The following is a 13336-nucleotide window of genomic DNA, read 5'->3' as shown; positions in this document are numbered from 1 at the left end:
ACGTATCGGGGCAGCCTTGGGAAAGGGCTGTGGGCCTGGGGTGGAACACCTGATGGGCATGCAGAGTGTCCCAGTTTCCATCCCTGGCATCTCCAGGTAGGGCTGGGAACGTCCCCTGCTTGAAAACCCTGGAGAGCTGCTGCCATTCAGCATGCTGGCAGGACTATGGGTATAACTCCTTCTAAGGCAGCTTCTTGTGTTCCTTCCCCACCACGACACCTTCCAGATGTTTCAGGCTCCCAGCCGTATTGTTTGCTCCAGGCCAGTGGTGCCGGCTGGGTTGATGGGAGCTGTGAGCCTGAAACATCTGGGGAAGGCCGTGCTAGATAAGGAGATGCTTACAGGAGTCGGCGTGATTAATATGACATATTGGGAATATGTGGGCGAGGTTCTAGGCCTCCCGCTCTGAGGAATGGGGTAAGTGGACCTGGGGGTGGGTGATGGGGAAGATGGCAATCCCAGGGGGCAGCCGCGCTCACCATCCGGAGAGTCTTCTAGCCCCTGGCTAGCCACTGATTGACAGTGCCATGGGACAGTGGGCAGGACCTAGTTTTAGCTCCGCCTCTACAGTCGATAAAGCCGTCTTGGCTCCAGTATTTTGTTCTCTCCATGAATTCTCTCTTCCACCCGGTGGTGTTGGCGGTGTGATTTCTCTCTTTCAGGAAACAAACAAAAAAATGTGCAGAAAAGAAACTTTGAAACCCAGAGTATTAATTTGCTTGGATTTCCTTGCCAAAAGTGGTGATAGATCTTGACTGAGATAGAGAGAGGGAACATAAGGTCCTGTGTGTTCCATGGGGAAATCCCGCCACAAATCCTCTTGGGTTTTTACGGAGACAGGGATGGCGGGCATCTGTGGCCTTCCAGGTGTTCCTGGACTGCCACTCCCACCGTCCCTCATGGTTGGCTATGCTGGCAGCTGGGGCTGAAGGGAATTGGGGGTCCCAGCCACACCTGAAGGTTCCCCAGTCTTGCAGTAGAGGGGAACAAATGTATCCAGGGGTATTCATGGAATTATGATCTAGTTTTGCATGTTGTGGTTTTTAATCCCAAGCTGCTTCCAAGGAGCTTGGGGGGGGGTATGTGGCTCCTCCCTATCCTTTCATGTGGATCCTCACAACAACCCTGTGAGGTAAGCTAGGCCTAAGAGGTCCTCCAGGGAGCTTACTGGCCAGGCAGGGGTATAAACCCACGTCTTGCTGGTCCAACGCTCTCGAGCAGCTGATGTGGTGCCTTTCAGATGTTGTTCGGCTACAACTCCCATCATTCCTCACCCTCATTTATTTTAATTAATAAAACGGGCTCCCAGCCCGACCCAGAGCAAGATCCTTTCCGCCGTCTGCCTTTATTAAAGAAGAAAAACTGGTGGAAGAATTAAAAAGTGGTGGAAAGAGATTGTGGTGGGGGTGGATACCCAATGCTACACCAGCTGCTGAATCTCAATGGGTGTGGACATAGTGAAAGACCTTGGGGATTCCCATGCTTGTGGGGCGGGGGAACAAAAATTGGAGAGCTTTAAATCATGGGTGGGGAACCCTTTTTTGGCTCCGCGGACCAGATCCTTATCAGGATCAGCCTCCAGGGGCCAAATTTGGTGTCAAATACGTGACATCATTTTGGCGTCATGTGATTGACAAATGGGAGCTGCAATGCATCAGGCCTGTACGGTGCTGCTGGATGTGCCTGTTCTGGCGTCCAGATGTGCTGCTGTGGTTGTCTCTGCCAGACCGCAATCTCTCTTTCTTTCCAGCCCTCGATCTGGCAAAACATTGGTCCGTGAACTCAGCCACCAGAGGCGAGCCAAGAGGTCTACTTTCACTCTCCCTTTCTTTCTTTCTCTCTCTCCTACCCCCTTGGCGCACGTTGTTGGAGATCATCCGAGCAGAAACTCTGGGGTGGAATTTCAGTATCGCCAGAGCAGCCAATGAATACTTAATGCGCCAGAACTTTCCCTGTCTCTCCGTAGACTCGGGCTTGCGTCAGACGCGGTTGCCGAGTGCTCTTGGCGCAGCTGTTCTTTGGGCGTGGGGCATTTGAGAGATGTGGGGGTCCCATGATAAAGCCTAGGGGGAAGTAAGGGGATAGGTTCGCTGGGGTTTTGTGACAGAACTGGGAAACTGTGCGGTATCTACTTAGGACCTCGTGGTTCCATAAGAACATCAGAAGGGCCTGGCTGCTGGATCAGGCCAAAGGGGGCCTATCCTGTCCAGCCTCCTTCTCTCACAGTGGCCAAGCAGATGCCCCAAAGGTGCAGCAGCAGCAACTCTCCCCGCCTGCGAATCCCAGTTACTTTTTGTTAATCCTCATCCCGGAGTGGGGCGTACACAGCCATCGTGATCAGCAGCCTTTGATAGCCTTATTCTCCATGAATTTGTCTAATCTGCTTTTAAAGATGGGGAACGTGCTTGAAATGCCGAGTTAGCAGGAGCCGGCCTCAAGTTTTTTAGCGTGTGCAGTGAATAAAAGAAATTCCAGAAATTTCTTTTTCAGGCGTTGAGCTGCATGGAATTCTTCTGAGCCTATGCATGTGGAGAAACCGGGCTTCTTTCCTCCCCTCTTCTCGAATGCATAGGCCTCTTCTCTCATTTTGTAAAATCATGTTTCCACCCATGAAATCTCAGTTGCGTGCATGGGAGAGGTATAGCTGATCCTGCCCACACAACAACCTTGCGAGGTAGGCGGGTATGAGAGATGCGCAGCCGATTGGCTTCGCCTTCGGAAGCCGGCACTCTGCCCGGTGCTGCATGCTGACTTGGGGCGCGAAGGCGATCTTCCCCAGACCGTCCCGGCCAAGCCAGAACAATTGACCACCCTATACGCTCTCGATTCCCAGGCTTGTCTTCCAGATGGCTCCAAAGGCCGCTCGCAGAGCCCTTCCCACTCCCTGCCGCTTCATTGTTCACAGGGGAACAATGGGCTGATAGAAAGCCAGGAGCTCGGAGGCCGCCGGTTGCCCAGGATGATCCCAGCCACTCGCCAACTGGAAACCGGAGCCCGGAATGCTTATTAATTCACGCAGGGCTGGATTTCTCCTGGCGACGTGTGGAGAGTCTTCTGGGCCCGAAGTGCCGCAAGGGATGTTCCGAGGAAAATGTGGGAAATGCTTTGGCTGAGGCTGAGCACTTCTTAAAATCGCAGTTCTGGTTGCCTCACCTCAAAAGGGATATTGTAGAGTTGGAAGAGGGAGAGGAGGGAGCAACTCCCCTATAGAGAGAGGTTGCAGTTTGGGGACTTCTGAGTTTAGAGAAAAGGCGAGTAAGGGGCAACATGATAGAAGTTTATAAAACTATGCATAGCATGGAGAGAGAGAGAAATTTGTTTTGTGTTTTGTTTTGTTTTGTTGGGAAACCCTTTTATTTACACGCGAGACACAAGCCTTCCCAAATCCCCTTACTTCAGAGGAATGAACTGAGAGGAGTGGGTGGCCCCGATTCCAGGTCAGCCGTGCTTAACGGGCTTGTAAGTGATGGAGAACTCTCCCAAATTGTGGCCAATCACTTCAGGCTTGATTTCCACCTGGTTGAAGGTCTTCCCATTGTACACGCCTACCATGCTGCCCACCATTTCCGGAAGGATAATCATGTCTCGCAGGTGGGTTTTGACCACCTCAGGCTTCTCCATGGGCCTTGCGCAGCCGCTTGAGGAGGGAGTGCTGCTTGCGGTTGAGCCGCCGGCGGTGGCGGGCGCTGTACAGCTGCATCAGCTGCTCATAGGACATGTCGAGGAGCTGGTCCAGGTCAAGACCCCGATAAGTGAACTTCCAGAAAGTACGCTTCTTCTTCTTCTGCTTCACTTCCGCCATCTTGTCCACAGTCTCCTCCAGGAAAAAAAAAGTGTGTGAGAGAAATATTTTACCTCTCCCATGACACTAGAACTCAGTGACACCCTGAATGCTGGAAGAGTCAGGATACTTAAAGGACTTCTTCACGCAGCACTGAGTTAAACGGTGGAACTCCCTGCCACAGGAGGGAGTGATGGCCACCAACCTAGATGGCTTTAAAAGAGCATTGGACAAATTTGTGGAGGAGGAGAGGGCTATTGATGGCTACCAGCCATGGTGGCTGTGCTCTGCCTCCAGTCGGAGGAAGCAGCGCTTCTCCATACCAGTGACTGGAGGCCAAAGGAGAGGAGAGGGCTCTTGCGATTGGATCCTGCTTCTGAGTTGTCTATTGAGGCATCTGTTTGGTCACTGTGGGAACAGGATGCTGTGCTAGAGGGTGTGGGAATGTTGAGGGTGGCAGGAGAGGATATATTGATTATTAATATCCGTCCTAATTCACACTGGCAAGTTACTTTATATAGCAGAGTGCGTTCCCCTTCTTACGCAGCAGAAAGCTGGTTGCAAACTTGTGTGAGTCTCTTAAGACAACAAACAATTCAATCTGGCTTGCCCAGATTGAGATATGTTCTGTTATTCCTGGTAAGACCCCTTTGATCCCTCCTAAAAGAATAAAATGGGATGTGGGTGGCGCTGTGGGTTAAACCACTGTGCCACTTGGGCTTGCCGGTCGAAAGGTCGGCGGTTTGAATCCCCACGACGGGGTGAGTTCTCGTTGCTCGGTCCCAGCTCCTGCCAACCTAGCAGTTCAAAAGCACGCAGCGCAAGTAGATAAATAGGTATCGCTCCAGCAGGAAGGTAAACGGCGTTTCCGTGTGCTGCTCTGGTTTTGCCAGAAGCGGCTTAGTCATGCTGGCCACATGACCCGGAGAAACTGTCTGTGGAAGCGGACAAACGCTGGCTCCCTCGGCCTGTAAAGCGAGAAGAGCGCCACAACCCCAGAGTCGTTCGCGACTGGACTTGTCAGGGGTCCCTTTACGTTTACCTAAAAGAATAAAGACACAACAGTCTTATTTATAAGTAACAAAAAAAGTAGTTTTACTCGTGATCAGGCAGAGCACAGTGTGATCCCTGAAGCAAAGCTTTAGGCTTAAAGTTACAAACATGTACAAACAGGTTTACCCCATATGGGAGATAACCTGGGGGACTGCTGGAGGCCAGCAGTCCAGTCCAGGTGAATTAGGAAGTTCGCAGGACGAAAAAGAAGATCAAAGAGAGGGAGGTGGCTGTGTGACTTGGCCTTTTACAAGGTCTGAAACGTCCCGCCCACCTACTAGTCACACGCAAGGAAGGATGCTCCAGGCCAGGAGGAACAGGAAGTTTTGACTGGCTGGACCAACTCTAGCATGACCACTCTAGCAAAACAGGTAATGTTGCACTTGACTGCTCCCAGTGGATTACAACCCACAGATGGGACATTCGCCTGATCCAGCCGCCTCTTCTTACGTTCTTATGCTTTGGCTGGTCTGAGCGCCTCTTAATATTACCCCTTAGTCTCATCGCCTCTTAAAATGCACATTTTAGCACGCAGATTGCTAACTCCATTAGCATTGACTACTTTGGCAAGAGTCTGCCTCTCGCTTGAGCTGGACCTGGTGGATCTGGAGGCTTCCTTTTTCCTAATAATCTACCATTGTGGCAAGGGATCCTCATATGACTTGCTTCGGTTTATGACAGGGAGGGAATCCCTGCCCACTGTACTGGCTCTTCTGTTACATATATGTGTGTCTGTCTTGCCCCTACGAATGCACCCTTCCCCTCCTCTGACAACTTTCCACCCAGCTAGTGAAACCCTTAGCCAGAAAGCAGTAGGCTTGCCGTGATTTAATTCAGTGGCCGGACCTCTGGGCGCGTCATTCCCCTCTCTCCAGCCCTTGGACCTCTCCCCGGCCCCCCACTCTTCTCGCTGGCACTGCTGTGGGTCGCCCTTGAGTGCCTTCACTTAGCTGGAACATGTCCTTGAACTACGATATTTGGGTGGAGAGGTGCGTCTGCATGCAGGGGAAGTAGGAAAGCCTCTTAACTTTTTGCACAGCTGGGGTGTAGGCCTACTGTGCAGAGGTAAGAGCTGCCTCTGTCGCCCTGCCTCCTTTCTCCTCTGGCCCCCGCCCACCACTGGCACACGGCCTCCCAAAGCTTGCCAAGAAGGAAATGCGGCCCTCGTGACTGAAAAGGCTTCTTCAGTCCCTCTCAGCCAGGAGCAAAAGGCAGATGAAGAGTCTACCAGGAGATCTCTGGGCAGTTGGCAGCTGAAAAGCTCCTGCTTCAGTTGTGAGCGAATACCAGGCGTGGGGTTTTCCTTCCACGGAAGGGCTTGCATGCCAGGCTCTGGGCTCAAAAGGCATGCTCTGCCCCTCAGCGCCAGCGGTGCATGTGCCCATCTGAGCCACAGTTTTGAAATCTGCTTCTCGGCAGCAACAGATCCTGCAATCCTGATGTCTGCCCACTTTAAAGTACAGCAGTACCTCAGGTTACATACGCTTCAGGTTACATACGCTTCAGGTTACAGACTCCACTAACCCAGAAATAGTGCTTCAGGTTAAGAACTTTGCTTCAGGATGAGAACAGAAACCGTGCTCCTGCGGCGCGGCAGCAGCAGGAGGCCCCATTAGCTAAAGTGGTGCTTCAGGTTAAGAACAGTTTCAGCTTAAGAACGGACCTCCGAAACGAATTAAGTACTTAACCCAAGGTACCACTGTATTGCAGAGTTACCAAATGAGAACGGTCTATTTTTCTTCACTTTTTAAAAAAAGCCTTAAAAACAGAAACTTGAGCTTCTCTTTCTTTCTCTCTCTCTCTCTCTCTCTCTCTCTCTCTCTCTCTCTCTCTCTCTGTCTCTGTCAGTCTCGCTGTGGCATTTGCACCTGGGCAGGTAATCTTGCAGGGGGTGCTGGAGGAGGAGCCAGTTGTGTCCTGCCAGGAAATCCTTGCTGTGTAACATGAGAGCGCTTCGGAACCTGCTTTGTGGTGACACAGCAGGCAGGCGTTTTGTGTGTGTGTGTGTTTGGCAGAGCTGGGCAACCTTTGTGCAAGGAGCGCTCCCCTTGCTCTGAGGTCTCTGTGGCAACTGGGTGAGAGTGACTCAGGATGATTCAGACACTGACAAGTGGAGACCGGGGGAATATCGACATCACTGCAGAGGTTTCCTGTTTGGGTTTGGAAACCAGGTGAAATCGGACAAGGGCTTCTGCCGTCTCTGATCCCTTGTGAAGAGGGCTTTTTAATGTCAAGATGGGCAGGCCTGCAGCCAATCAGCTCAGCAGGGAGGGATATACACCTCCAATCTGTTCAATCAGAGAATCATAGAATTGTAGATTCCTGATGAGCATTCTTTAACACACATTTTCTTACAGATAGGTAGCCGTGTTGGTCTGCCATAGTCAAAATAAAAAATTCCTTCCAGTAGCACCTTAAAGACCAACTAAGTTAGTTCTTGGTATGAGCTTTCGTGTGCATGCACACTTCTTCAGATACACTGAAACAGAAGTTGCCAGATCCTTCTATATAGTGAGAAGGTGGGGAGGGGTATTACTCAGAAGGGTGGTGGGAATGGGTGATTGGCAGATAGCTGAGATGAGCCTGTTTCTTACACATTTTCTTACGCATTCATTCATTCTTTCACATGCAACAGCATTAATCCAAGGGAAGAAATGGAAGTGATAAAAAATGGTTTAATAATGGAAACTTGATAGTACATATTGCTTTCCTGATATACATAAAGCCTCCATATCATTATACAAGAAGGCATTATGCTATGCCTAATCAAGTGTGTGGGTTTGCATTTTCCTGTCCTTTATTACACCAGTTCAAGATAAAAAGCTTTTTTCTTTTTAACCATACTGGTGTGTTTATTTATTTGTTTATTTTATTTCAGGACATTTATACACTGCTCGATTGTAAAAACAAAAACCCTCGCAGTGGTTTGCCGTTACGAATGCATTTGCCTCCTGGGTTCCTTCAGGAGGAACGGTGGGATTTATTATTATTTTAAGGGGTTGGACTAGATGATCCTCAGGGTCACCTTCCAACTCTGATTCTGTGACATAAAGCTGCTATCTATGAGAGGTCTCAAAGTCCTCTGTGGGGTGTCATACACTGTGTGGGCTTTGTGTGTCTGTGAAGGAAGCACAGTGTTCCCTCCCCCCCCCCCTTTTTAAAGTCTGATCATTTTACATTTTTCTAATGGGCCCAACAGCTACTCCTTTCTCCTGGCCTCGTTCAATTTAAAAAAAGAATTAAAATAAATTGGCCCTTTGAACATAAAAGAAGAATTCCAACCATTTCTGTCCCCTCGGTGACTTGGCCAGACTTCCTCCGTCTGGCTTCTATGCCTGCTTCTGTTTTCCATAAACTGGGGGGGAGCGGTCCTCATCGCGTGATTTGGCCCAGTTTTTGGTACTCTTGGAAATAACACCATCTTCCTTGCGCACGCATAACAAAGCCTATCCCTGTGCTGGGGAGAAAAGCATCGTCAGCGAACCTAGAGCCACGATGGGGGGAGCAGTCGGCCATTCATCTCCTCTCGACTCGCCCCCACAAGGACTGCAAGCGGAAAACCATCATTAATAGAGGGCCGTAAATGTGGGCCGAAGTCCATCCAGCCATTGCTGCGTCAGTTCTGCAGGAGATAATCTTAATACATAGGCCAGGCTTCCTCAAACTCAGCCCTCTGGATGTTTTTGGCCTACAACTCCCATGATCCCTAGCTAGCAGGACCAGTGGTCAGGGATGATGGGAATTGTAGTCTCAAAACATCTGGAGGGCTGAAGTTGAGGAAGCCTGACATAGGCTCTTTGGATGAGAGAACGATGGATATTGTGGCCGGTCCATATGAACAGGATGGACTGTCCCATCCACAGAATGGGTCCCTTCCAACCGTTCAGTGATTCTATGAATTTATTAGCTGTGGATGGAGAGAAATCCTGTCTTCTGTGATTTCTGCATTGGACTAGAGCAGGCATAGGCAAACTCTGGCCCTCCAGATGTTTGGGACTACAATTCCCATCATCCCTGATCACTGGTCCTGTTAGCTAGGGATGATGGGAATTGTAGTCCCAAACATCTGGAAGGCCAGAGTTTGCCTATGCCTGGACTAGAGGACCTTTGGGGGTCCCTTCCAACTCTACAATTCTATATATATAAACACACCTTTCCTCTTGGCATCAACACTGTCTTTTCCTCTCCCTTTTCCCTATGCTGGCTTGCTTCTTACTCTCCTCACCATTTCCCGCATTTGGAAATAGCCGTGCTTAGACGTAGCATAGTTTCCCCCAGCCGTCTCAAATAAAAAGGTAATGGCGAGCTTAAAGGGATGCAGAAAAACACGCGCATGTATGTGGAATGCCTCCCCAGTGAGGAAAGGTCACAGTTTCTCCCCTGCATGCTCAGGTTGGGAAGGGAGGAAGCGACTGGAAGATTGGAGAACACAACAGAGGTGTACAAAATTATGCCTAGTGAGGAAAGCGTGCAAAGCCCTTCTGTGTTGGATTGCCTGGAGGCCTTTGAGAGTCGCCCCAGGTGACCAGGCGGGCCTGACTGTTTGAAGCCTGTGCTAGATAGCCCCTGGTGTTGGTTTCAGCCGAATGACTCTGGGTTCAGAGGTGGGGAACATTTCTGGCCCTCCAGATGTTGCTCAGCTCCCAATTCCGATCAGCCCTGGCAGCCAGCATGACCAGTGGTTGGGGATGGGAGCTGCAGTCCAGCAACAGTTTCCACACATCTGCTGTAGGCTGGCAGAGAGACAGAGTCCTTTCCAGGGTGGTTCATCCTACTGGGGAAAAAAGAAGTGATGTGATTAAGGGAAAGTTGTCAAAACAACCACTCTGCCCACTTTTGGTTTCACTTTGGCTTTCTTAAGGTGAGTTCTCTCTCTCCTCCTCTTGTTTTTATTGTTATTACTGGTTTTACATCTTAGTAAGCTTTGGCTCGGATGAAACCCTGGCCTCTTTTCGTAAAAAAAAAAGTGACTTGCCCTAAAAGGCTTTTAAAACTCCCTTTTTTGCAAAATGGGAGGGGGTGTGAGATTTACGATGGGGAGGATATAACACAGCCTGAGAATCTCCCACATCTCTTTGTCTGATTTTGTAGAACTCCCCCCCCCCATCCTCCTGCTAACAGAATTTCTCCCTGTTCAGCACCGACCTGTTCCACCTGTTGCAAACGGGTTATTTTATAGTTTATTACCTTGCTGTCCATCCAGGGTGTTGCCTGTGTTTTCCTCCCCGAAACCCACCATTCTGTTCTCACAAGCGACTGTCCCAAGGACACCCGGTGGGCTCTGCGCCCTGCCTTGTATTAAGCTGAAGGATCTGTCCCAAAAGAGATCCTGGGAGCTGGTGTTCCAGAGTGGATCTGGGTATCTAGTCTCTAAAATCCTCAGCGCCTCTGCCAAGCCTCCAGTTTCCAGAGGCGTTTTGGAAAGCAGGCAACCTCTGGAGAGAGAAAAATTACAAGTTCAACCTGTAGGCATTAAGCCAGACCTCTGCCTGCTGCCTTCCATGGCATCCAAGTGTCTTAATTATTCCGCATTAACTTAAAGAATTTGTGGGCTCCAGGGAGCACTTCTAGCTCTGATAATAATAATAATAATAATAATAATAATAATAATAATAATAATAATAATAATAATAATAATATATTATTATTATTTGATCCCCAGCCACTCTGGGCGGCTTCCACAGAAACGAAAAATACACTAAAATGTCACACATTAAAAACTTCCCTGAACAGGGCTGCCTTAAGATGTCTTCTGAATGTCAGGTAGTTGTTTATTGCTTTGACATCTGATGGGAGGGCGTTCCACAGGGCGGGCGCCACCACCAAGAAGACCCTCTGCCTGGTTCCCTGTAGCTTTGCTTCTCGCAATGAGGGAACCGCCAGAAGGCCCTCGGAGCTGGACCTCAGCGTCCGGGCAGAACGATGGGGGTGGAGACACTCCTTCAGGTATACTGGACTGAGGCCGTTGATAATCTTCAAATAAGATCATAGGACAGGTTTGCCAACTGCTTGTAGACCGGATGGCTAAAATCAGGGATGGGGAGCTTGTGGCCTTTCCCAGATGTTGTTAGTCGGAGAGACGCAGCTCTGCAGCATGCAGAAGACCACGCAGTTGCACTGGCTTCCAGAATGTACCTCTGAATACCAGGTGCTGGAGGAAGCAGCAGGAAGAGGAGTTGGCTTCCTCTGGCTCTCCTGCGTCGGAAGCAAAGCGCTGTTTCTCTGAACCTCTTCCTCTCCTGAGCAGGAGGACAGAATATTCCGTCACTGAGTTGTTTCACCTGTGGGGGGGGGGTTGTTGTGCCGTGCATAGCGCCTGCAGTTTGTTCTCTGTGTTGAGATGGGGCAGGTGGGGAGGGAATGTGCAGAACTGGTTTTTTAAAAAACAAAAAACTTGCCTTTTCTCTCCTCGACTTTCTCCCTCCCTCTCCCTTCCTTTTTTACATTTTTAAAAAAATGAAAACAAAACCCCACCCCACCCCTTTCCCCCTCCCTCTCATTCATTTCTCAGGAATTGTCATCGAGTACGGAGAGCCTTGATAGATCATTTTGCTCCGTAAGTGGCCTGCGTTTCAGCTTTTTTTGTTTTTCTCCCCCACCTCTTCCAACTGGGCTGCCTGCTTCCCTTCCCGTGATTTATCAAAAATCAACAACAAATAATTTCTTTCGCAGCAGCATTTCCTCTCTGTTGTCATCTTAAGCCACTTTGCTAAGCCCGCCAATCACCCTTGGCAAATGCATCTTGCAGAGCATCAAAGGCAAAATCCATTCCTCTCTTCTCTTCCACCACTTTGGGAAAAAATGAAATAAAATCACCCCAGCGAGCCCAATACCACACTGCTGTTAGCCATTTTTGACTGAGCCTCTTTGGCTAACCGACTTCCTTGGCTGTCATGCCTCTCTCTCTCTCTCTCTTCCATCACTCATGCGCCACCCGCGTGCATGTTGAGCTTGGGAAGGGGGTTGTGGAGCTCTGCATGGTATGAGGCTCCCCAGCAGGTTTGTCTTGTTTATACTAAAGTCGTGTCAAGTGCAGATTGGCAGCCAGCGGTCTCTATGGCACATAACGCTTAACCATAGTTAATAGAGGCACAGTTGGAGCCACGCCATTGTTTAAAAAGCCTTGGTTTACTGTGTCACCGAATACAGTGGTACCTTGGTTTACGAACTTAATCCGCTCTGGAAGTCCTTTCTTAAATGAAGGCGTTCTTAAACCAAGGCGTGCTTTCCCATAGCAGCGGGGAACTCAATTTACAATCAACAGGAAGCAGAACATGTTCTTAATCCAAGCAAAGTTCACAAACCAAAACACCTACTTCCAGGTTTGCAGCGTTCTTAATCCACGTTGTTCATAAACTAAGCTGTTCTTAAACCAAGGTACCACTGTAGTTAAAAAGTGTTAAATAATACAGGCAGATTCCAGGCAGAAAAGCTCTGATAACACTTCACAGAGCAAAGCTGAACAAAACCACTGTATAATTTGAGGAGCTAGGAACACAAAGGCTTTTTCTTCCTTGGTTTAAGCCCTTGTACAGAGCAGCGAGATGGTGGACCCCATATACAGAGGGGGAAAACTCGATCACAATGACACAGCCAATCAGGGCGTGTGCTGCCTTAGTGAATGCCATGCCATTCTATTTCGTTGCTATGCAAAACCTCCACCCCATCCCCCTTTGGGCCAGTTAACTTGAACGCTTGACAGATTTAACCCTTAAGGTACAAACTAAATGAGCCTTCTGTTAACTCATCCAACAAAATGTACCAGCCAGTAGCTGCTGAACCTTGAAGCAATTTGGACTTTTAGCTACTCTTCACTCGTAAAGCTTTGGGGCAGCAACAGCTCCTAACCACAGTTGAGGTGGTCTCTGTTCACACGTAATGCTCACCTATGCTTAACAGTAAGTTTAATAAATCATTTCCCTTAACGAGCAGCCTCTAACCATAGTTAAGCTGCTGGGCAGCATTCACGCATAGCAGTAATCCCTGGTTTGACAAACCCTGGTTTGGTAAACCATGGTTTAGTGCTCACATGGGTGGGGGGCAGTGATCCAGACAGACAGTGGAACGGGGAAGAGATATTTCGGAGTTTTGATGGCCCCACAGAGATCTATACAGTGGACCCTCTGGATACGAACGTAATTCGTACTGGGGGGTCCGTACCTACCCCAAAAAGTCTGTATCCGGAAGCGCCGCTTCTGTACACTCGCGCAGTGCGATAGAGCGCTCCTGCGCATGCGTGAAGCGAAATCTGGAAGTATACACTTCCGGGTTTGCCGCGTTCGTAACTCAAAATTACGTTACCCAAAGGTAACGTAACTCGAGGTACCACTGTACTCCCAAACAGGCAGTGATGTTTCACAACCATAGTGTATCCCAGTAGTCCCTTTTTATATGTTTCCAGCCCTTGCCCTGTGCCATTCTCCCAGGTCTAGCAACACACACACACCTCATAACCCTCAAGCAGGTATTTCAGGCTCTGTAAATTGTGAGAAGCAAACCCGT

The 13336-nt window shown here is 49.3% G+C and overlaps 1 protein-coding gene, 1 long non-coding RNA gene and 1 pseudogene across 4 annotated transcripts in view; 1 reads left to right on the top strand and 2 right to left on the bottom strand.

Moving 5' to 3' along the window:
- PI4KB (phosphatidylinositol 4-kinase beta) overlaps positions 1–13336 on the top strand; it is a 50994-nt gene that overhangs the window by 17348 nt on the left and 20310 nt on the right. The window contains exon 4 of one of the 2 annotated variants that reach the window (XM_083477032.1): positions 11346–11390. The exons of the other annotated variant lie outside the window; for it this stretch is intronic. Within the exon in view, the coding sequence (XP_083333158.1) occupies positions 11346–11390 (45 nt within the window). The remainder of the gene's footprint in view (positions 1–11345; positions 11391–13336) is intronic. 2 annotated transcript variants of the gene reach the window in all.
- Positions 3316–3817, bottom strand: LOC310694312 (small ribosomal subunit protein uS19-like; annotated as a pseudogene). Its single transcript has one exon. The product of its transcript is annotated as a small ribosomal subunit protein uS19-like (transcript).
- LOC310694426 lies at positions 8084–10441 on the bottom strand. Its single transcript, XR_014519690.1, has 2 exons — positions 10022–10441; positions 8084–9608 (listed from the first exon to the last, which is right to left on the bottom strand). It is a non-coding gene; the product is annotated as an uncharacterized lncRNA (long non-coding RNA).

This window comes from Podarcis liolepis (genome assembly GCF_965112155.1).
Source record: "Podarcis liolepis genome assembly, chromosome: 15".
Lineage (NCBI taxonomy): Eukaryota > Metazoa > Chordata > Lepidosauria > Squamata > Lacertidae > Podarcis > Podarcis liolepis.
Note: the sequence above shows the minus strand (reverse complement) of the source record. Positions and strands in the feature narration are given on the sequence as shown.